The sequence below is a fragment of the Ips typographus genome, linkage group LG9 (assembly GCF_016097725.1).
Source record: "Ips typographus isolate SLU linkage group LG9, UJ_Ityp_2.0, whole genome shotgun sequence".
Taxonomy (NCBI): domain Eukaryota; kingdom Metazoa; phylum Arthropoda; class Insecta; order Coleoptera; family Curculionidae; genus Ips; species Ips typographus.
In genome coordinates this window covers 3,484,852-3,510,880 of record NC_138430.1, presented here as the reverse complement: position 1 = coordinate 3,510,880, position 26,029 = coordinate 3,484,852, and the positions used below count along the sequence as shown (strand labels likewise).

The 26,029-nt window shown below is 35.1% G+C and overlaps 2 protein-coding genes across 2 annotated transcripts in view; both read right to left on the bottom strand.

The window, feature by feature from the left end:
* Positions 1–26,029, bottom strand: part of LOC145734179 (dipeptidase 1-like) — a 129,257-nt gene that overhangs the window by 47,733 nt on the left and 55,495 nt on the right. The window contains exon 2 of the mRNA XM_081987370.1: positions 6,123–6,264. Within this exon, the coding sequence (XP_081843496.1) occupies positions 6,123–6,264 (142 nt within the window). The remainder of the gene's footprint in view (positions 1–6,122; positions 6,265–26,029) is intronic.
* LOC145733908 (uncharacterized) lies at positions 12,126–13,103 on the bottom strand. The gene is made up of 2 exons (XM_081986939.1): positions 12,860–13,103; positions 12,126–12,797 (listed from the first exon to the last, which is right to left on the bottom strand). Exons 1-2 carry the CDS (start codon positions 12,863–12,865, stop codon positions 12,126–12,128), a joined length of 678 nt encoding a protein of 225 aa, XP_081843065.1. The 5' UTR covers positions 12,866–13,103.

Sequence of the window (26,029 nt, the reverse complement as noted above, 5' to 3'; positions counted from 1 at the left end):
TTGGTATATAAACTTTGATTATTTGATCATATATTATATAATTTATTCTAGCCCCTGCTATAATTTATATCCTAAAACTATACAGCTACTAACATTTTGACAATCAATTCATATCAAATTTCATTAACGCAACAGTCAGAAATCACCAAACAGACTAAATCTTATTTGATTTTAACAAACCTAAACTGCTGGGCAATGGGCCTATCCCATATATCATAATTTTTTGTTTTAATGACTGGAATCGAAAGAATAGGATCAAAAAACTAATTTTTCATATTCTTGAAGAAAAAATTATGGTCGTAAATGTTCCTACATTAGTTTGAATTTGTCCATTAAATTTAAAATATCTGTTTTGGCGCGCATGTGACGTACGTAATTCTGGGCGATTTTATTGGCTGTTGCACGCCATCTGTTTCACTTCTTGTCGCTGATTGGTTGATAGTGTAGTACGTCACCGGCGGCGGGCGTTTTAAACATGAGATTAATGTAGTTTTTATTTTTCTATTTAGACTTAATATTTTTGAAAACAAAAAAATACGGGTATAATATTTTCAATCCGTCTTTGTAGTTATGAAATAAAAAAAAATTGTGGGACAGGCCCATTGCTAAAAATCAAAAGTAATCCACTTCGCCTATAGAAATTAAAAAAAAAAATATGTAAACCTGGCTCTAAACCAATTTGAGCAACGTTGGTCAGCTAACACAGAACCACAATTCCACAATTTAAATGCGGCATTTAACGGTCAGGGCTGCCTTGTGGTTTCATGGTTTTAGAACGAATCAGCTGAATCAAATGCGGTTTAATAAATACAAAGTTGGTGTTATCACAATGCGAATACTTGACAATTAACAATGCAACAAAAAGTTCAATAAAACTTGATCTGTCTGTATGTTTTTCTTTTTCATTTTCCACTCGAATAAATCAATCACTGAGCAGTCGAAAACTCTTACTCGAATCGAATTGGATTCATACCATTCAACAGGGCATTATTGAATCCAGGCTTCTTTTTGAAACGTTAGCGGAATTTGCAATTATATTTGCTTTTCGCAACAATTGTTCAATATTCCAGAAAATATGAAATGTTTTTAGTAAAGTACAATTGAAAAACATACTCGAATAATATAATATGTAAACAAACTTACAGATCAAGTGGGGTTTTAAGTATTTTATTTGCTAATAAAATCGTTTCCAGTGCACTCATTTGGAAAATCACAAATTCCCAAACATACAAAGCAAATTCCTTCCGGTAAATCAAATAACACCACATTGACTTTTGCACCAACTTTCATTACTCGCAGCTGGGATTAAATCAAGAAAACAATGTAAACCGAAATAAATCAATCACCTCCTGGCCTGGATTTTTCAGGTTGTTTCATCGGAATTCGGAATTTTTAGTAGTCGGAGTTGTATAAATCTTGAAATGGACGGAAACTTTCGCCACATTGCATTTGGTAAATGTAATACAAGGATTGATGACACTGTCGATCGGTGAAAAAGGAAAGACAAACAAAAATCCAACGGACTGTTTGTATATTGAATGGGGAATACTTTTGCCTAACATGGTGCCATACACCTACGTGACGATCGTTGCAAAAGCAAATGCATGTAAATCATTAATTACGCCATAAGAGCATACACGAAGTCGCTCTAAGACAAAAGCTTTATTGTAGAAGAGCTTAACAAAACACGAAACGGAAAGACTGCTTATGAATTTAAATTAGACATGAGAAATGATATTTGCGGAAGCAAAGAATATTATTTTCGTTTAAATTTGCAAAGCGAATTTGCCAGTTTTCAACTACTGTACAATAAAATGACCTTTGGGGTTTTGGAACTTTGCAAACTTTACTTTTTGGATATTGGCGTAGTTTTCCGCATTTCAATGCGAACAATTTGCAGTCTACTGTATTAAATTAGTATACAAGTAATCTTCTATCGTAAAAGTTTTAAAAGCAAACAGGATTAAGAAAACAAAATTGTGTTAAAAATTATTATGTGAAACCAAAGAAACGGATCTCAAGGGGTTAAATAACCATAAAGGCCCAAAATATGTTCCTCTATATGTAAATAACTAGTAACACAGTTTTTGAACTGTTATTGCTAGAGTCTAGAATCAGTGCTTTTGAAAATTGATTCCCTGATTGTCTGGGCACAACAGAAATGTTTTCAGACACTTTCATGAAGATTGAAATTGAAAGACAGTTTGAGAATCGCTTTTCTTAAACGGCATGTTTTAGTAATTCGTTGTCAGTGTAAAGTATTCCACGTAGACAAATATCACATTACCTTAAAAGGTCAGAGACTGACGGTATGTCAAAGAGCCAGGATTCCAGAGAGGAATGATTGATTTATTCCAATCCAGGCTGCGTTATGAAAGCTGAAGGAAAAGGACGAAAGATGGAGCACTTTATAAAACAAATTTGATTTTCCCAATTGCTGAGTCTACATAGTTTAATGGATCTCAAGGCGGACAGATTTACATTCTGTAAGCTAAAAATTACGTGTCCAATTATAGTACCCGAGAAGAATGTTTTTAATGTTGAATCATTGTTGCTGATAAAAGCTGTATTAAGTCAGTAAATAAAGTTTATTAATGTTGTTAAGCTTGTTAGCACATATTTTTTATGAAATTGTTTTCTTAGAAAGGGAAAAATCGTTCTCATCAGTAGAAACACTCTGTATAAAAAACCGGTTTCGACAGTTTTGACGTTATTGACAGTTGTTACTTAACAATGTAACTGTCAAAATAATTGTAGAAGAGCTGAAAATCTAGTCTAGAATATTGCAAAAAAACTGTTCTAAGCTGAAATTTTGACCAATTCTGAGTAATGATTGACAATTTTGACGTTAATGACAGTTCTCACGTGACACACGATCTGCAGTTACCTATAAGGTCATGTTACTACAGTCGAAATAAGTGTGAAAGAGCTGAAGAACCAGTCTAGTTTAGAATATTAGAAGTATACTGTACTGAACTGCAATTTTGACCAATTCTGAATGAAAATTGACAGTTTTGACAGTTATCACGTGACAACAAAAGAACAATTGTAAAAGAACTGAAAACCAGTTTTGTGAAAAGTAAGTGTAATTTTGACCTTTGCTGGATAAAGATGGACAATTTTGACGTTAATGGCAGTTATTACGTGGCACTCGGCCAGCACTTACTTATAAAGTTATGACAACAGCCAAATAATTGTGAATGAGCTGAAAAATCAGCCTTGTTTAGAATATTGCAAGAAAACTGTTCTAAACTGTAAGTTTGATCTTTTCTGGGTTAACTTTGACAATAATGACAGTTGTCACGTGACACTTGATCAGCACTTACTTATAAAGTAATATGAAAGCAGTCAAAACAATCGTGAAAGAGCTGAAAAATTAGCATTGTTTAGAATATTGCAAGAAAACTGTTCTAAACTGCAAGTTTGATCTTTTCTGGGTAAACTTTGACAATAATGACAGTTGTCACGTGACACTTGTGACGAAAACAATTGTGAAAGAGCTGAAAAACCAACCTTGCGAGAAAACTGTTCTAAACTGAAACAAGAGAACTAAAAGTAACCACATTTTAAAAATTTTGTAGACGGCCTTTAATTGCCAAACTGGCAAAAACGTCAAAAAAAAATAGTATGATCCAATATCATTAATTTCCATTAAAATTATTGAAAATTCTAACTTTTTATGATAAAACATAAAAATTCATTTATTTTTAAAGTTTTTTACTTAAATTTAAAAATTTTGTAAACGGTCCTTAATCGACAAACTGACCACAAGACTCGGTTAAGGTTATTGTGAAATCCAAAAAATATTTTTGCGAGAAATGGCGTTAAACTGAATTTTTCATTTTTTGACTACACCTCAGTCACACCCTGTATACTCTGATCTGATCTGAACTTTCATAAAGATCATATAGGTCATCAGAAAGAGAATTAATATATCTTTTAATCATCAAAAAAATTATTAAAATCGAGTGACTCAATTTGAAGTTAGAGCCGCTCAAAAAAGATCAAAAATTTTGCTGTCCCATTCTTTCTGACGCGCAGTTGAGTGTCTTCTGTACTATTTCAATATTTCTACATACTCAAGAGAAAAATAATGTGAAATATGTCTAACATTTAACATACTCTAATAAAGTGCTTTTTACAAAGTGCATTTCACTTACAAAAACAATTTTGTCAAATTTTATGTTCAGGTATGGATTCTAGTTCCTCTTTTCTCGGGCTGTAAAAGTTATTTTTCTTAACGGGTAGCAAAATGTTGCTTATTTTCCTTGCATTTGGTAAGGGTATAGCTTTTACATTACTTTTTTAAATAATAAATATTACACAGTTTTACCTCCTACTTTATGGCACTTTTTATTTTCCTTTTTCCATGTATAAACAGACTTTTCATCGTAATAAATTCTTGTTACTCTAAGCTTAGTGGCTGAAGCCGCATAGATTTAGAAGCGGTAAGCCATTACTCGGTTCTTAATAAATAAATGACCGGGACGTCTTCTTCTTTGCACCAGAGTATGAGTAAAAAGTAGTAAAAGATGTTATTTGAAAAAAGAGTGCAATGTTTAAATGGTCCAGTTTCGATATTGACCCATTTAGCGGTGTTTGACGCCAGAATATGGGCACAACGCCCTCAGGGTAATTGTAACAACAATGTTCTTAAAGTACAGGAAAAGGCCATTAGTGTTTACTTAATGTATACTTTGTTTTTAAACCAGAGGAATTAAAGCATTTTTAATGGTTCATTTGGAAATTCAACTCAATTGTCTAAACTAAAACAAAATAAATTTTATATTAGATAATTAGGTATTTAATATTTTAACAATGTTGCATCCTAAAAGCAAAGTCCCTAAACATTGTTAGACCATATTCAGTTAGCACAGATGTGGCGGAGCTTTTAATGCAGTAAGTAATGATACAATTAAAGCATGTTGCGTAAGCGGTGTCTCTCTCATTGCAGGTAGTAAAAAACTGACAAATTGCAAGTACTTTGTCACTTGGCAGAGCTCCTACTTATAATTAAAGCAATTTCCAGGGCGCACACACACAGAGCGTGAAGGGTTGCGGAATTGCTGGCGGGTCTATTTGAACAATTAGATACTTGTTCAGCGCCTCTCTCGTTTTCAACGCGCTTAAATTGCCCGGAATTATCTTGACCGGATCCCCAACGTCGTTTTATTGTGTTTCCAGTTGGCGCATATCTTTATATTAAATCGAGAATGGACCCTTTTAGTTGCGAGTCATTTCAAATGGTTTGAATGTATTTATGCCCTTTGCTTTTTTTTTTTGGTTATATCAGTCACAAACACAAAATGGTTTACATTCTTTTGTATTTTCCTAAACTTGGAAAGTTAATTGTTTGATTGTAAGATAACTTAACAGCAGTATATGGTAAGAGAGTAACAATCAACTACTATGAGCCTCTACAATTTTTGAATAGTTTGTCTGAATATGTCTTAACATACGAAACTCGTAACCTTTTCAATAAACTGAAGCTTAACCTTTGCTTTAAATAAATGGTTCACTTTTATTATAAGAGTACCAGTAATTGACCAGCAACTAGTTTTTTAAAAGTAAAGTTCCAAAAAACAAGATTATTTATTAATTCTTCAGTTCTACAGGGTGTATTGATAACAGTGCCACTACTTTTTCCTCTAGATTTGTTTATTCATGATAGTTTACGCATATTTTGTTTAAAAATATTGATGAATGACCAGAAATTAAAGTAGTCGATATCCATGTAAATAATCCAATAACTGTGTTATTCTTCACTTCTTAAATGATCATTTACTAGTAAATCAAAGATCGACACTTCATGATCAATTATTGGAAAAAACTACCATTTTGCATGAATATAATGTTTTGAACAACGTTTGTACAATGTTTGAAATAGCTAATCACTTTACTAACATACTTTATCCAGTAGTTAATGTTTTTCATGTAAATTTACAGATTATAATACTAAGACACTTTGGTAAAGTGAGAATTTTGATTAGATGGTCAATAATTGGTATAGTGGCTCTAATTTTAGTTTAAAAAATTTCGTATCCAAGTATTCGAGTTGAGATGCACCAAATTGTATTATTCTTGAGGTAATCCTTGCTTAAAAAAGATGAATGTTTACTTACCCCTTGATGATACAGAATTTGAGCTAGATACAGATGTTGATCTGTAGTAAGGAGGAGAACCTTGAGGCTCTGGCTTTGATAAGTTCATCGTAGAGCCCATTCCTCTAGTTACGTCCGGAGCAGGAGCGAACATTCTATCATCCTGAAATGAAATAACGCTTTTGTGAAGAAGATGAAGAACTGACTTAAACTAGTAAAATACACTTATTTACAAATTTAGGAATTATAACGTTTTTATGAGAGTTGCTCCTATGAGATCTTAGAACAAAATGAAAATGTAGCAGTTTCTATGGAAAATTAAATTCCTCGGAATTTAGTTAAATTCTGACTTTGAACTCGGAATTTACATTGTCACATTGCAAAAGCTCTTCAAACCAAATTAGACAACATTTTTCAGTTTGGCAACATTGCAAACATTCTTCGAAGCAAATTAGTAAAATTTATTAACTTTGGCAACATTGCAAACACACTTCAAAGAAATTAGTCGGACTTGTCAGTTTGGCTACATTACAAACACTCTTCGAACCAAAATTGTAGAATTTGTTAGTTTGATAACATTGCATATACTCTTCAAACCAAATTAGTAAAATTGGTCAGTTTGGCAACATTGCAAACACTCTTTCACAGCAACTAAATTCCGAGTTTGAAGTCGAAATTTAGTTAATTTCTGAGTGAAAAATTGTAATTTTAAGAAAAATAACGTCTGTGGCCCTTCTAGGCCTTCGTACTTTACTAATGTTTCAAAATGTTCAAAAAGTTGGTATTCAGAAGCTGTTAAAGTGTTGTAAAGGCTTTCGGAAGATCCTAAGCTTTTAGCCTGTTCCAAAAAATTTTGGACGCTTCTACGATATTTCAGAGCATTCGGAAAGTCGTAGAAAGTTTTAAAAGCTTTTGGTTTTTACAGTACTTTAGAAAAATTTGTAGATTTCTAGGCTAATTTAAAACAATTACAAAATGAATGTCTCTGTTGGCAATGATGATTAAAAGTGTATTCTTAATTGAGAAATCAAATATACAGTCATTGTTTTTTAATTTAAATATATATGTATTTTTGAAAAACAAAATGAGTGCGGAAAGTAACTTTACTGCGTGCTATGGGGAAAAGTGCTTTCGTTTCGGCAAAACAATCATACTTTTCTAAAAACTTTGTTTGAAGTTATTTTAAGAATTTTTTATAATACTATTTAAATTTTTTTCTATTTTGAATCTGAAAACCATTGATCTTTATTTATTTTTCAAAATAACGTTATTGCTTCTAAAATGCAACTTCTTCAATCACACTTGTATGTAATTAATATCAATTTAATTATTTAAAATTTAATATGATCATATTTTAAGTTTTGACAAAGTTACTAAAAATTGTCAGAATAAATGATAACTGACAAAATTAACACAAGAGGCATTTTCAAAAACCCAAATTTAGAGGTCAAACTATGATTTGCTAAAATTGTAAATTTTGACAATATTCAATTTAAGAAAAATTCAATTGTGTGTCACTTTTCCTTGAGATTTTAACCTGAAATAATCATTTTGGCACCATCGATTTGACTCATTCTCCAAATCCAAAATTGATTTCTTGAAGTGGTAGGTAATTTGTGGTAGGATATTGAACAGAGATTTTGCAGACACTCTAAAACTAAAATATCGTAAACATTAACAAAATCTTAAAGATATTACTAATTATTCTGCAGATGAGTGAACTATCTTCTTTTGAAAGTAATTTGTTTGTGAATCAGATTAGGTTTCCTTAAAGTTAGTTCAGTATGAAACAAGTGATCACAAACTATTTTCTACACTTGTTTCAATTGCTGATTAGAAAAGTTTTGGAAGAGACTCTTGTATAGTCATAACATACAGAGTGTCCAACAGTGGATGGTACCTTAGAGATTTAAAATTTTTATTTGCGTATTTAGATAATGAGTAAACATCTGTTTCGTTTAAATTTTTTAGAATTGAATACACATACACACCTACTTTTCAATACCTGAATTAAAAAACCTACACAGTAACGCAGTCAGAAGCTTTTGGAAAAATCATTTAATAGCATTATCTGTTACATAATCTGAGTACTTTTCAGGACAAGCCCCATATTTGGTAAGACCTTACAGGGTGTCCAGCGACAGTAAGTGAAACTTGAAATTGTTTGCACAAGTGGTTCTTCCACTTAACTGTCTCTAAACACCCTGTAAGGTTCTATCGGTCAAGGGAATTGACTTGTAATTATGCAACACATAATATGGGACCTACACGTGACTTAAAATGACAGTTTAAAGCTACTGCCTTAATTCGAGATTGAGCACTGCTATGTCGCATTTTTTGGATAAATCGATTTACCCAAATTTAATTAAAGTTACCCAAAAAATCACTGTCCCGGTTGAGGATTTAAATTAATTAACTATTCGTGCAGTCTTCACAAATTCACGTAATGTAAACAAATTTTGAAGTTTTTAAATTTTTTCTAATCTTTTTTTTTTCCATCCAAAAAAGTCTGTCAAAGATAACCTTTTTTTGGAAATGCAGTTTATTTTAAAATCTATAACGATGTATGTGGTAAATCTAAAACTGGCCATAGGAAAACCGTGTAAATTTGAAGTGAAGATTTTAACTACCTACCTATCGACAGAAATCAAACACTTTCCACCTGAGTATGCAATATACTACTAATTAATTTTTTTTGGTATTGATTTTTAATAAAAAAAATCAGAACATGTCTACTATGATGTACGTGAGTGTCTGGATTAGAGGAATTTGATGTTATGACAAAAAACCGAGTCTAAAACAATAAAAAAATTTTAATTGCCCTCAATAACACTTAAAAAAAAGACTTTCGAAAATCCCTAGTGACATAAATTGCCGATAAGCGTATATTCCAGCTGTCGGAGTTAATCGCGTAAAAAACTCCGAAACTGTCAACCATTAGCGAAGATAAAATCATAACGGAAATAAACTGTTATTACGCTTTGGACACGACCGAAACTACTCCATTACGAAAGTTTAATTTATTGGTTCAAGCACCAAAATATTGGAAATATTAATTAATGCTCGAATTATTTGCGCGAATTTAATTAACTCTAGTTGACTAGTTACGGACGGAATGTCGAAGTTTTCGAAATTAATTTGCACAAAATCCGCGGCTGCTTGTATTTAGAAACTAAAGTGAACTGACCAAACTACAAATTAAAATCAACGAAAAAAGGGTTATTCGATGTTTTAAGGGCATGCAATTTTAGAAAACATGGCTATAGGATAATAAAATACATTAACTGTTGGGCCACCAAGCTTTAGTACACGAAAAACGGTTTTATAAAAATATACAGGTACAATGATTTTGATTATACTGAATGTGTTTTAGTTTAGTTTTGTTAATATACCAAATCAGTTTTAGAAAATATCATGTATTTTGTGAATATAATCAAGTTATTTTATCATTTTTTTTTACCTGGTAAAGAAAGCTATTTTTGAGTCGTATTTGGTAATTTGATGATTCTTGAATTATTTACAAGTTAACTAAGATCATGTCTTAAATGTAAATGAATGGTTTAATAACACCCTCCACTAACAACTCTGTCTAACATAGAAATTTGATTATCATAATATTATTATAAGCTAAATCCAATTTTGTAACAATTGGCGACAATAAATCACAGCTCTACCCACTTCGAAAATCCTGAATTCGGCGTTGCAACACAAAGTTATTGCTGTTCGGTATACAATGTCGTTATACGACATATCTCAACTGTGCATACAAGTATAATAACTCTAAACCATTTTCCACCTGTTTTCAGAAAGTGTCAGTGGGTGAACGTAAACAATTTATAACTAGGAAAGCACATAAGTGCAGTTATGTATGCATAGAGGCAAGCGACAGCCATACGAAATTTGAATTGTTGTTAAATTGCTTGAAAATAAAGTTGAAAGTATTGTTAAACATAATATGACGATCCTAAAGTACAGTATGAGTTTTTAGATCTAAAAATTATTTTCTCATTTTTTGACATACGTCAAATTTTCATTTCGTTCACTGTATTATAAAAAGGGAATGACAATTGATACGTCGAACGAACTTTATGTAAAATATAAACTTTTTTCAGTTTATTTTTTTAGCAAAGACAAAATCTATACATAATTTGTGTTTTTTTGTCATTTTGGTAAAAACTAAACTGTAAACTGACAATGGTAAACGTTCGCAAATCCAACAGAAATGAATATTTGGTGAATATTTACCGTTAAAATGGGATATTTTACACGAAACCCGTTCTTCCACTGTCCGGGTTATCAATTATTCGTGACAACGCAGGCGGCTGACAGTTCATAGAAATTATCGCCATTGTAATGACTGACATAATGTTTTCTTTTTTTGTTTGTTCATTTTTATTCATATTCGTTATTGATTTCGAGCTAACGCTCAACTATTTTGGTAAAAGTTTGTCAAATTTATGAAATTTTATCAATTCAATTGGTGTAGACAAAAAAAAAAACACTGAAACTTTACTACACACAAGAAACACACTACACTGAAAATTTAAGTATTGAATTGACTAAGGAGGTTATGAAGTTAAGTTTTGATTAGTTTGGTTTTTAGTGAATTTTTTTGTCTTTATACGACAGTTTACATAGCTAGAGTAGAGTTGTAAGAAGAATTCATTCTTGTATTTACTTCTTCTTGTATAATTTCTGTTCTGTTAGCATTGCTGTCTGCAACAATGCTTTTACTGTAATTTTCTTCTGTATAAATTGGTAAAATATTTGGTCTATTGTTTCTCCTTCATTCATGTCCTTTCTTTGTCTCTGTATCTTTTTCCACACTTTCTTCTGAGATCCATATAAGTCCTCCTCTATATCTTTTGTGAATTCCTCTGAATGTTCTCCCTTGATGTTGCCTATTTGTTTCTGAACGTTTGTTTCTTTACTTTTGTCAATGTTTTCACTCTTTCGTCGAACCATGGTGTTTTATATTCACGTTTGTTGATAATTTTGACTATTTTCCAGCTCTCTCCTATATCTTTAATTATTTCTCAATGCTTTCTTTACAACTAACTTTATCCATCAAAATTAATCTATTTTAGTTGTTTTTAACTAAACTAAAACCGTTAAACAACATAAATTCTAAATTTTCCATGTAAAATTAAAGCTGTCACTTGTGAGCAGTGTCAAATTAACAATTGTACTAACCACAGCGTTTCCACATAAAGTAACACAAAAGCCAAAAGAAACATAACTTTAGAACACTAGAAAAAAGAGGCAGAAGACAATTCAGGACCAACCAGCCAAGAAGAGGACCACAATTCCCCCCAGACCTTCCCCCGGGTGACAAGAATTTTATTCTCAAAATCTGGGTAGAACCTTTCCGCAGTTATCTCGGTGCTAACTGGGTTCTAACTGCACTCCTGGCACTTTCCCCCCTTTGCATACGCAAAAGGGGAAAAACCATCCCCCACTCACCAGACAACTCACCTAACCTAACCTAACCTAACTCCCCAAAACTTTAAGATGGACATCCTATAGTTTGCCAGGACCACCAGATATGGACGAGCTGATGAAGAAAGAAGAAATGGCGCCAGAAGAGCCCCTCCGTCAGCGGGGGCATCCTTCTCCCAGGACAGAAGATGCCGATGCAACTCTAGGAACTTCCCGAAAGGGAAAATTCCTGGACTTGTAGCGACTTCCTCTTCCAGACTTATCCTTTTGATCTACAGCGATGGGAGGGTAGAAAGCAGTAGTCTTGCTTGACCCATCTATCTGAGGCCGCATTCCTTGCCAAATAATATTGGCGGCGTAGAAAAAAAGAAATTACATATAAAGCAGTATTTTTAAATGATTATTTATTCTAATTTGGTCAATCATTTTAACACAATCTTATAAACTCAACTTTTTCATTAGGCATAATAAACCACTGATTATTCATGTTTGTTTGCTTTATTCCTTGCAATACAAACTTTTCATATTCACAATACAATTAACATAAATTAAAATATCAATTAATAGAAAAATGTAACTAATAATCTACACATTTTCTTTGTCGATATTCGAACTATGAACCGTCAGTTTAAATGAGCAATTTTCAAATTTACAATTCTGCCATAAATGAAATTCCTTGTGTGGGTTTGTTGAAATTACTGGTTCTCTGATATCATCTGTGGTATTGTTCTCCATTGGTATTAAATTACAATCATTTACATCCAGAATTTTCATTGCTGTGCCATTTTTATTTCTTAAAGAATCGTCAATGTAGCCTTCTGCTACAGTTGTAGCCCTCCAACCACCGTGTCTTTTCAATGAGCAAATGTCTCCACCATTATCTACAAGAAGAGTTGCAGAGGTTCGGCGATGGCAGTGACCAGTATATTCTTTGACATCAGCCAATTTCAAAAACAACGCTATTTCCTTGGGAATACTTGAGATTTTGTGAATACCCATTACAACTCTGTGGTAAACTCCATTTTGATATTTAATGAAAAAACGATCTGTATCAATAACATCTGGACGAAGAGACAAGTATTTTTTACAAATATTTATGTGAAATTCTCCAACAATTGTAAATGTTCTGGGCTTGTAATTTTTCGTGTTTGGAATTTTAACCAGAATTAATTTTTCCATGTATTCAATATCTTGAATTCTCAAGTTTACCAGTTCATTACATCGACATGCCCCTGATATGCCGTATATTAAAACAACCTAAAAATGTTGAATATAGGTATTAAAAAAAATCATAAATTCATTTTTGTTTCGGATCTTACCTTCATGGCTAAATACTTTTTGTCAGGTGCTTCTGTTAAAAAAGTGTCTACTTAGTTCTTGGTGAAAGTTTTAGACTTTTTAGCTGCATAGTTTTCACTTTTTTGCTTTAAAAATGCTTGCACCTTTTTATACGATAGAATATTTATACTGTCTCAGCTTTAAGCATGGAATATTGCGCCCACATTGTCGAACTCTTCAATGATTTACTTAAATGGGCAAAATAGGCCAATACAACATTTTCGGTAAAATTGACCGCTTGGTAGTGTTCTCTGGCCCAAGTGGTGAATTTATTGTACGCTCGTTCATACATTTCGCGGGACCTGCCAGGAGTCAAATTATTTAGCGTATTTGACGCTATTTCTGCTAAAGCAGGTGGTGTACAACTTATTTTATCACTATCACTCATTTCGGCGATTTAGGTCGCTTTACGGGTTTACTGAAACTTTATTTGACAATACAACAACGCAATTAGTAAGTATTAGTACAAGGTGTTTGAATTTTGAATTAGTGTGCCATGGACATCACGATTTTTGACAGATGACACAGTGACAGCGTAATACCGTAAACAGGATGTGTATCGTTTCCTAGCCAGGTTAACCGATTAATTCGGACTGGTAAATGTACACGGTTACTGAAAAAATATCATTCTCATAGAACAACGGAGATTTGAAGCCAGAAAACCAGAGCAAATGGCCGATAACATTTTTGAAAGCCTATATTCAAGAACCGCGTTCCCTGTAAATTCGGAGCGCGTAACCGTAATCGACAGATGACGCTAGACAGCCAAGATGCGCCCTCTGTTAGATAACTTTGGAAACAGCTTCGTGTTGTTATCGTATTAGCCGCTGTTGTGAGAATCAGTTTTTGTCTTTTTGTGTCAGTCCGTTTGTTTATGTTTGATTTTGAATTTGATCACAAATTTAGCCCTGACACCTTCAGGAAAACTGTATTTCAGAATAAGAACATGAAAGGATTGTATTGCAGAGCCAAGCCTGACAAGCCAATCAAAGCAAAGTAAGTGTTAATTGCATTAATTTCATCTGCTTTTTTCTAAATGCATTTTTTTACCTCTTAGGATATGAAATAGCCTTTCTACGCCGACAGTACAGGTACGTAATAGGCTTATTTTAGACCGCTTGAAAAAAAAATAAATTTCTTATATTCCCTGATTAGGTCATCATAATTTTTGAATGTCTCCACACTAAATCCTATGTTTTATTGTAAACTAACCTCATCAGCATTTCTCTATTTCTGTGTGTTGCAATATTTGTTATGACTTACGTTACGTTTACTAAAACTTAGTAAACACTATTTTCATAAATCATGGCTTTAAAACAACCAGCCTAATGATCAAAAATCAAAGTTGCACTAGTTTCTCAAATCAGTTATTATCAATCGTCGACGACTATAAAACTTCTTTGTATAAACAACTTGCAAACTTTTCCAAAGCCAAAACTTTAATGCAGCCATAAAAAAATTAAAGCTGCTTTCAGAATTTTATAAACTTTCCCGATTCTCTGCAATACAGAGAGTTGATATTCCATTATACTTCAGAATAATAATTATAATTGAATGACTGCTTTTGTTAAGTTTCCTAATTAAAGGCATTGTTCAACTTCAACAAGGAGCAACAGATTATCCAATGTTCGCCTAATTAAAATGATGCACAGCCTTTTCATTACAGTGTAGGATGCTAATTTTGAACCTTTTAATTTCTGCCTGTGTTATCGTTAGGCCTACGTTTTAGCAAGAATTCATTGATGTCAGAAACAATAACAACTTCAACTAACTTGCCTAATTTGGTACTACTTATTCCAAGTTTTAAATGTTGCTTGTTTTCAGAATTGCATCAGCTAGTTGATTTTCCCTCTATAATACTGATTTTAAAATTAATTATCTTCTATCGACATAACAAGTAACTTTCAAAAGGAAACTAGAGAAAGGAAATGATTTTTTAACGTAATTAAATAAAATAACGATTATTTTCCGTCTTGGGAGTTGCAAATTTCTCATTACACCATCATTACTTTCCTTTCTATTAAACGTTGTCAAAGGTGTCCAAAGAGATAAACAATTTGCGAGCTAATATAATGCGCTTCGTTGGAAAGCGGCAGTATCCTAAAAGCCGTGCCATAATAACAAGGGTTTTTGCTCGCCGGGAACTTTTATTTAAAATTCCATTATTTAATGTGCTCTTCAGGAGATTCAGGAGATTTAATATTAAGCTAGGATTATTAAAACGCTTTCGGTCCTTCGAAGAGATATGATGGCTCTTTAATTAGACTGGATCATTGTGGAATATCATATTTCGTCTTAAGACTCTTTAGGAAAGATACACATTTTAGGTGAAATTAAAATTTCTGACTTGAATTATGTGCACTCTGCTAAGTTACTTTTGGATCTTTCTAGTGGTTTACTTAAGTTTTTTTTTGGGTTTCATGAAGATTGTTTTAATGGTGATTCACTTAATTGCATATGATGCCCAAACCCATGCTAAAGTTGTCTGTTTAATTTTCAGGTAGTGTTTTACTTGAACTAAAGTAACTGCCTTATTTCAACCACATGGTATGAACTTTTATATGTCGATAGAAACCCAGTAAAATAGTGATGCACGAACCCCAAAGCTAAGCTGTCAAGCGACCCGTGGCGATGGCTACCCTCGCGAGGGTTGGTATCAGGGGTTATTGATACCGCGAACGGAGCCTTCAGAATACCAGGCGACCTTCTGGAGTAACCAGCCTTACTGCGGTATGAGGCTCTACCGTAGCTGACATTTCATCCTCAATACTCGTGGGACTAATATGGACAGAGTAGAAACAAAAGAAACAAAAAACCTTCAGCTTGAGCAAGAGATGTCTTCGGACATGGACTTGCCAAGCACCTCAGAGCAGACGTCTAGCAACGAGACTGCTGAAAAAACTGGGACAAGTGAGAAAGACTTGGTGGAAAGGGTCACCTCGATGAACCTAAAAACCAAGAAGCTCTCGGGGGCCCAGCGAAAAAAGCTTACCAAGCAGAAAAAAATCGCTGAGGGTACGTGGACCGCGGAAAACCCGCGGAAACGTCCTCGCAAAAAGGAAGAAATTCCTAAAGAGAAAGGTGAGGAGGTGGCGAGTGGAAGCGGGGCTAAAAAGAGACCACTTTCAGACTCGACCACGCCGCCCTCGCTTGGGAGGAACGCCAAAAAGTCCAGGGGTTCTCACGAACGGACTGGTACTTACAGTGACGTAGCCTCCGGGCACAAGATGGCTGTTGTCCACAGGCGGCACCCGGACGGGACCCTTACTCAGGACCAGGCGGACCTGATTCAGGGGAAGGTTCTGGAGGCTGTTGACAACATACAGCCAGGGGAACAACCTCCACAATTCCTGGGGTCAAAGTTTGTGTGTGGCGTCATCACGATGACATGCGCAAACGAGACAACCCGGGACTGGCTATTGGGGACGGTGCAAGGCCTGGGACCTTTGTGGGAGGGAGCTGAACTGACTGTGGTCAAGGCAGCAGACCTTCCTAAGAGGCCTAGGTTCACTGTCTGGATACCAGAACTTGTGGACGAAGACAAGGTCAGGAAACGCCTCAGTCTCCAAAATCCAGGGCTAAATACGGCAGACTGGATGCTGCTTAGTAAGAAGCAGGCAGAGAAGGGGCAAACCATGGCTTTTTCGGTGAATCAGGGATCTGAAAAGAACCTGAGGAAAAATGGCTTGAAAGCGTACTGGGGGCTAGGAAGGGTAACCTTTAAGCCTCTGGAAGCCAGTAAAAGCGCAGAAAACGTGGGCAGAGCTGAGGGTAGCTCAGATAAACCTGCAGCACAGTAGGGCGGCAACAGCAGCCCTTCAGGTGCTGTTGGTAGACTGGGACATAGCACTCATCCAGGAACCATGGACATACAAAGGTGAGGTTAAAGGTTTGGGGGGGACTGGCGGAGAACTAATATACTGTAGATCCAACGAGGCTCCCCGAACCTGTATTTATATAAAAAAAGGCATAAAGCTACTTCCACTGACAGATTTCTGTTCTAGGGACTTAGTAGCTGTTAAAATAAGGGTATCACAGGGAGAGGGGCCGAGGGAGTTAACTCTTGGATCAGCCTACCTTCCCTATGACGACCCTGAACCACCTCCAACCAGAGACGTTGAAAGGCTAGTGATGAGATGCAGAGGTAGTGGATCACACCTCATCATTGGTTGTGATGCAAACGCACACCACACGTACTGGGGCAGTACCAACATCAATAAAAGAGGTGAGTCACTTTTAAGATTCATTATGGCAAATAACTTAGACATAATGAACGTTGGTAACAGACCTACCTTCGTAAATACTCGAAGGCAGGAAGTGATTGACATTACACTGGCTAGCACATTTGCAAGCAATATTGTAAGCAAGTGGCATGTGTCAGAAAGGGTAAGTAGTTCAGATCATAGATACATATGCTTTGAGCTTAGCGGCATGCAACGAACTACTGAAACGTATCGCAACGCTCGGAAAACTAACTGGGAATCCTTTAGGACAGACTTGTTTTCAAACATTCAAAGCGTTGAAACCAAAATAAAAAATGTGATAAGCCTAGAAAAAGCTGCAGGAGATTTACAGACTGCAGTAATAAAGGCATATGAGAACAACTGTCCTCTTATCCATAGGGTATCCAACAGAAATGTTGTCTGGTGGAATAATGACCTAGCGGCTAAGAGGAAGAAAGTAAGACAACTTTACAATAAGGCAAAAAAGACAGGACTCTGGGAACAGTACAGAGAGTGCTTAGTAAACTACAATAAATCACTCAGGAAGGCTAAATATGACTCCTGGAGAAGGCACTGTGAGGATATTGATAGCACTCCAGAATGCGCCAGACTTCAACGAATCCTATCTAAGAACTTCCAAAATGTGATAAGCAATATAAAAACTCCGAGTGGAGAATACACAAAGTCAGGCAAAGACACCTTGGAAGAACTTTTCAGGGTACACTTTCCTGGCTCAACAATCACAGAGGAACCTTCAGTAACTGAAGGCCTGGAGACTTGCAAAAAAGCCTCCAGAAGCGACTGGAAGGTAGCCTCACAAGTGGTGACCTATGACAAAGTAAAATGGGCAATAAATTCGTTTGAACCGTATAAATCACCGGGACCTGACGGAATACTACCCATAATGCTACAGCAAGGAACAGACTTGCTCACTAGCAAACTAACCAATGTTCTAAGAGCTAGCTTAGCACTAGGACATATTCCAATGAACTGGAGGCAAGTTAGGGCGATTTTCATACCCAAAGCAGGGAGACCATCCGACCTGGCTAAATCATTTAGACCAATCAGTCTCATGTCATTTATTTTAAAAACATTGGAAAAACTGGTGGACAGACATATAAGGGATGGTGTTTTAGTAAATAGACCACTACACCAAGACCAATATGCGTACACAACAGGCAAGTCAACAGAAACAGCGCTTTTCCAGGTTGTACATCGACTGGAACAAGGCCTGGAAAACAAAGAGATAACATTGGGTGCCTTCTTGGATATAGAAGGTGCTTTTGATAATACCTCTTTTAAATCAATCATCACGGCAGCCAAAGAAAGAGGACTTGATGACACCTGCTGCAGGTGGATCAAGGGCATGCTCAAAAACAGATTGGTACACTCTTCACTCATGGGTGAAAGTCTTTCAGTGCAAGTAGCTGGAGGATGTCCCCAGGGTGGTAACCTATCGCCTATCCTATGGAACCTTGTCGTTGACGGACTGCTCAATAAGCTGAGCAGGGAAGGCTTCCATGTTAATGGATATGCCGACGACATAGTTATCATGGTGAAAGGGAAGTTCACAAGTACAGTACGGGAAAGGATGCAGATGGCCCTAAATACTGTAGCAAGATGGACTGCAAGTGAAGGGCTGAATATAAGCCCCACAAAAGCCACCATCGTCTCATTTACCAGAAGGAAAAAATTGGATGGAATTGGACCAATTTATCTTCATGGTGAAGAGTTAACATTCAAGGGAGAGGTTAAGTATTTAGGAGTCATCCTAGACTCAAAACTAACCTGGAACCAGCATCTGGAAAAGGTCATAAACAAATCGGTAACCACATTTGCAATGGTTAGACGAATGTATGGAAAAACATGGGGTCTCAGACCTGGTATGGTGCACTGGGTGTACACCAGGGTGATCAGACCAGCAATAACTTACGCAGCTGTAAGCTGGTGGCCAAAAGTCATGCAAAACACTGCGATACACAAACTAGAGAGGATTCAACGAATGGCCTGTCTAGGCATAACTGGTGCAATAAAAACCACTCCTACTGCGAGCATGGAAGCTATATTAGACCTGCCTCCACTGGACCTAATAATTTTAGGGGAGGCAAGATGTGCTTACCAAAGGCTCCGGGACTTGATTGACCTGCCGGGGAACATAACAACGACAGGTACAACATCAATTTGGAACACAGTAAGGGATCCAATTCTTGAAATGAGATCGGATTACATGTGTCCTAAATATCACATTCAGAGGAAATTTGAGGTAATACTGGATCAAAAATTCTGGGTAAATAATGCGAAAAAACTGACCCAGGACTGTCTAATATGGTTCACAGATGGATCTAAACAGGAAAGGGGAAGTGGTGCAGGAGTTTATGGCGAGAGACCTAAGGTAAGCATCAGCATACCACTAGGAAAACACGCCACAGTTTTTCAAACGGAAATATATGCTCTGTTATGGTGCATAGAAGAAAACATTAGAAGGACTTACAAAAATAAGCAAATTCTAATAATAACTGATAGCCAGGCGGCCTTGAAAGCACTGCTTACGTGCAAAACATCGTCAAGACTGGTAGATGAGTGTCTACAGAGAATTACGGAACTGGCAGAGCATAACAGGGTAAAACTTGTATGGGTACCAGGTCACTCAGGCATTCCTGGAAATGAAAAAGCAGATGAACTTGCCAGGCAAGGCTCAAATGCAAACATGATTGGACCAGAACCATCTGTAGGCATACCTAGATGCTCAACAAGACGGGTCACTGGAGAATGGATCAACACAAAACACCTGGAACGCTGGAAGACGTACCCAGGAAATAAGCATGGGAAGCAAGCTATTGCAGGACCAAATAAAAATAAGGCTCAAGAACTGCTAAAGTACAGCAGGAAAGAACTGAAAGACCTAACAGCGCTTCTCACAGGGCATGGACCTGTGAGACAACACCTGTCCACCATGAAACTATTCGATGATAACCTGGACTGCAGACTATGCGGGGAGGAAATCGAAACGTTTGAACACATCATATGTGAATGTAAAGCACTTGGTCAAAGGCGACAAACAATCTTCGGGAAAACTAAGTTAGTACTGAAAGAGATACAAAGAGCACCAAGCAAGGACCTTCTTCACCTCGTACGGGAAACAGGGATAATGGACTGGTGTAACTAAAGTACCACAAACATGGGGACAGTACAATAAGCCATTAGGCTTACGTGCTATCTGGAGCGGACAGCCGACAGACCCATGGAGAAAGAAAAAAAAAAAAAAAAAAAAAAAAAAAAACCCAGTAAAATGAGCTTTCCGACGACATGGAATATATAATACCTAACTTAACTTGTCAAACCTGTGCAAAATTAGTAGAGTTTTTATAGTTTATGGCTTATACACATAAATGATTAAGTTTTATTAACCTGATCAGAACTATACAGAATAAGTACTGATAGGTAAATTATCGGTAAGGTAAATATTTTAATTTACCACGAAAATTTGACCGAAAATTGTATCATTAAATTACTACTGGTAAATTACAAATACTGTGTTTCTGGCAGTTCAAATTTTGAAATCGTTTTTTTTTTTCTGACTGTACCCAATCTTGTAGTGTTTTTTTATTGAATAGGGAATTTAGTGAGGATTCCAAAAATATGCTTAAAATAGTAATTTTCTCACTCCAAGTGAGTTTTACAAGCGATTTTACCTATTCCTAACTGTGTTTTTGGCAGTTCAAATTTTGACACCGCTTTTCTCATTGACTGTATCAAATTTTGTAGTACTTTTTCAGGTTATTGGTTAGGAAACTTAATGATGATTCCAGAAATGTGTTTAAAACAGTCATTTTCTCACTCCAAGTTGGTTTTACAGGCCATTTTGTCCCTGACTGTTCTTTCAAACTGTTTTTTGGCAGTTCAAATTTTGGCACCGCTTTTATCCTTGACTGTATTAAATTTTGTAGTGTTTTTTCAGGTTATTGAATAGGAAATTTAATGAGGATTCCAAAAATGTGCTTAAAACAGTCATTTTCTCACTCCAAGTTGGTTTTACAGGCGATTTTGTCGCTGACTGTTCTTTCAAACTGTGTTTTTGGCAGCTCAAATATTGCAACAGCTTTTGTCGTTGACTGTATTGAATTTTGTAGTGTTTTTTCAGGTTATTGGATAGGAAATTTAACGAGGATTCCAAAAATGTGCTTAAAACAGTCATTTTCTCACTCCGTAGATTTTACAAGTGATTTTGTTCCTGACTGTTCTTTCAAACTGTGTTTCTGGCAGTTCAAGTTTTGACACCGCTTTTTTCACTAACTGTGTCAAATTTTGTAGTACTTTTTCATGTTATTGGATAGGAAATTTAATGAAGATTCCAAAAATGTGTTTAAAACAGTCATTTTCTTACTCCAAGTTGGTTTTACAGGCGATTTTGTCGCTGACTGTTCTTTCAAACTGTGTTTTTGGCAGCTCAAATATTGCAACAGCTTTTGTCGTTGACTGTATTGAATTTTGTAGTGTTTTTTCAGGTTACTGGATAGGAAATTTAACGAGGAAGCCAAAAATGTGCTTAAAACAGTAATTTTCTCACTCCAAGTGGATTTTACAAGTGATTTTGTTCCTGACTGTTCTTTCAAACTGTGTTTCTGGCAGTTCAAATTTTGACACCGCTTTTTTCACTGACTGTATCAAATTTTGTAGTACTTTATCAAGTTATTGGATAGGAAATTGAATGAGGATTCCAAAAATGTGTTTAAAACAGTCATTTTCTTACTCCAAGTGGGTCTTTCAGACAATTTTGTCCCTGACTGTTCTTTCAAACTGTTTTTGGCATTTCAAATTTTGGCACAGCTTTTGTTCTTGATTGTATTAAATTTTGTAGTGTTTTGCAGGTTATTGGATTGGAAATTTGATGAAGATTCCAAAAATCTGCCTAAAACAGTCATTTTCTCACTTCAAGTGGGTTTTACTAGCGATTTTGTTCCTGACTGTCCTTTCAAACTGTGTTTCTGGCACTTAAAATTTTGATACCGCTTTTTTCACTGACTGTATCAAATTTTGTAGTGTTTTGCAGGTTATTGGATAGGAAATTTAACGAGGATTCCAAAAATGTGCTTAAAACAGTCATTTTCTCACTCCAAGTGGATTTTACAAGTGATTTTGTTCCTGACTGTCCTTTCAAACTGTGTTTCTGGCAGTTGAAATTTTGACACCGCTTTTTTCACTGACTGTATCAAATTTTGTAGTACTTTTTCAAGTTATTGGATAGGAAATTTAATGAGGATTCCAAAAATGAGCTTAAAACAGTCATTTTCTTACTCCAAGTGGGTCTTTCAGACAATTTTGTCCCTGTCTGTTCTTTCAAACTGTTTTTGGCATTTCAAATTTTGGTACAGCTTTTGTTCTTGATTGTATTCAATTTTGTAGTGTTTTTTCCGGTTATTGGAAAGCAAATTTAATGAGGATTCCAAAAATGTGCTTAAAACAGTCATTTTTCACTCCAAGTGGGTCTTACAAGTGATTTTGTTCCTGACTGTCCTTTCAAACTGTGTTTCTGGCAGTTCAAATTTTGACACCGCTTTTTTTACTGACTTTATCAAATTTTGTAGTACTTTTTCAAGTTATTGGATAGGAAATTTAATGAGGATTCCAAAAATGTGCTTAAAACAGTTATTTTCTTACTCCAAGTGGGTCTTTCAGACAATTTTGTCCCTGACTGTTCTTTCAAACTGTGTTTTTGGCATTTCAAATTTTGGCACAGCTTTTGTTCTTGACAGTGTTAAATTTTGTAGTGTTTTTTGAAGTTATTGGATAGGAAATTTAACGAGAACTCCAAAAATGTTCTTGAAACAGTCATTTTCTCACTCCAAGTGGGTTTGACATGCAATTTTGTCCCTGACTGTCAAACTGTGCTCAACGGTTGCAAAAATCAGGGTTTAGAACAGTTTTCGTGTACAAAACTTGTTTCTGAGATGTAAGACAGTTACTTTGACAGTGGTCACGTGACGGCCTAGCTAAATTCTTATCCTCCAACGACGTGATATCTGTCACTAATGTCAAAACTGTCAAAATTGTGGAAACAAGATTTTCACTTGTAAACTAAACTGAAATAAAAATTTTATATCTCAAGGTAAAAAGTTTTATCTGAATCATCAACTATAATACAAGAGCAGTCGAAATTATGTTCCGATGTAAGAAACGCAACCTCATATAACTGTAAAATGGATGATCTAATCAAGCCATTCTATCCTGTGCGCCATTTAGAGGTTGAGAGACAAGAAAATAGCATTTCGGGTAGTAAAATTTACGATGGTTACCGTTGCGAGACTAAAATCCTATTTGCATATTTTTCACCTTAGAGGAAAATGCATAATGCACATGGCTTAATTACAATCCATTTGACTTTAAGTGTTCGTGAAATGGTAAAATTTCAATTGTTTCAGACGGTGTTTTAAAGTTGGTTACATTTAATAGTGATGTTTTAAATTGAACTTAAGAATTATCCTAAAACTTTATTAAAATGGTGTTGTAAAGCTTTCATCGCAACTCATAAAAATTCCTAGGAGAGAATTACACAATTTTCATTTTTTTTTAAAACGCTTGACAGATATAAGATAAAATAGCGCGAAAGCCGTAATAAAAATGCAGATGAAAAATCTCCTCCAATGAGAAATGGGCCCTCCAACCTCGGGCGTTGCAACGAGATTATTTACTTTTTCCATAAAGCCGGGACACTCTCAGCCAGGTTAAATGACGCATATAGGCGGCACTTAAAACTAAAAAGTTCGAATGGAGTCTAGATAGGAGAAGTGGACGGTGACAAACGAGAACTCGTTTCCGTTGATATCGGCTACACGTAGCCCCTTATCCCCAACAGCGGAACACTTTCTATATTTTTCAGATTTAACAAACTTTCTTGAAATATTCATGACGACCCTCAATTTTTCTGTCCTCTGTATATTGCCTCTTGTGATTGTTACTGAATGTACAAGGTACAGCATACAATAGACATGAGTCTCAAATAAAACCTGTACAACTAATGAACAATTTTTGTTGTACTTTTCTAACTAGTATGGAAGCTGTTTGACAAGTCAATCAACCTTAACTAGTAGTTATCTCCAATTCTCTAAAAAAAGTTACTAATGTTTAATTCTGGTGAACGTGCAGGCCACTCCATGACATCCTCAAGAGTTGAGCTCCTTAATTCAATACGTTTCTACATTTTAAGGGTTTGTATAGTAATTTTGATAGGCTTTCTCAGTAATTATTTTTTGTTTTCCTTTCCTATTTTTTGTGTGCCTAATGACACACAAAATTTTAGCTATTTAGCTAGTTTCCAAAAAACAATTCAATTTAAAAACAGACCAAATTGCCTGAAGCAAACTAAATAAGTTCATGTTATTAACTTTGAGTATTCCAAATAAAAACAAACACATGCCTATTAGATATTCACTTACTTTTTCTGCCTTTCAGACGATTCCAACGCAATCTTTTGCATAAAATTTTAGAGTAGCTCTTCGCAATTTGCCTTTTGCATGGCAAGCAGAAACACTCCGAAGAAAACTGTTTCCAAGTAGAATTCCCGCAAACTTTATAGATAATTGAATGGGAGAATTTATTTAATTGCAGTCATAATTGGTATTTTCCTTCGAGGTATTTACAAAGTCGTTTGACTGTGTTCGTATCCAGACAGAAGTTTATTTTTAGGGATTACGTTTTAATTGAGTTATATCCAGTTTTAAAACCAGACAGTTTAGTTTGATGATTATCTTTTTCAATTTGTTTTATTAATGGAACTGAGCAAATGAAATGAGAACTAAAATTTAATGACTGACTGGTCATTATGATCTAAATTGTTATGATTATAGCTCTATGATTAAATCATATTAATCAGTGGAAATTGCATGTTGGATTTTGGAAAAGTCTGTAAATTACATTTAAACTAAAAGCACGTCATGTCATCGTGACAGTTTAAATTCGTAGCTGGCAACACTGTACAGTTAAATTGACACCTGTCAGCAACAGTCATGTGATTCGAAAAATGTCGTCTTTTTACCTAAAAAGTCTGTAAATTATATTTAAACAGTTAGGAAAGCTAAAACTGTAAAAACACGTCAAGTGATTGTGACAATTTAAATTCACAGTTGGCAACACAGTAAAGTGAAGTTGAAACTTACGGACAACAGTCACGTGACTGGGAGAATGTCAAATTTCACCTTGAAAAGCTTCTAAATTATATTTAAAGAGTTGAGAAAGCGAAAATTGTAAGTGCACGTCACGTGATCGTGACAATTTAAATTAGCAGCTGGCAACACTGTAAAGTTATATTGAAACTTGTCAATAACAGTCACGTGGCCCGGAAAATGTTATCTTAAACCTCAATAACTTTGTAAATTACATTTAAACAGTTGGAAAAGCTTAAATTGTAAAGGCACGTCACGTGTGTTTGTGACAATTTAAATTCGCAGTTGGCAACATTGTAAAGATAAGTTGACACCTGTTAAGTGTTAATATCAGTCATGTGACCTGAAAAATGTTGGGTTTCCCCTAGAAAATTCTATAAACTACATTTAAGCAGTTAGGAAAACGAAAACTGTAAAAACACGTCAAGTGATTGTGACAATTTAAATTCACAGTTGGCAACACAGTAAAGTGAAGTTGAAACTTGAGGACAACAGTCACGTGACTGGAAAAATGTCAAATTTCACATTGAAAAGCTTCTAAATTATATTTAAAGAGTTGAGAAAGCGAAAATTGTAAGTGCACGTCACGTGATCGTGACAATTTAAATTAGCAGCTGGCAACACTGTAAAGTTATATTGAAACTTGTCAACAACCGTCACGTGGTCCGGAAAATATTATCTTAAACCTCAATAACTTTGTAAATTACATTTAAACAGTTGTAAAAGCTTAAATGGTAAAGGCACGTCACGTGTGTTTATGACAATTTAA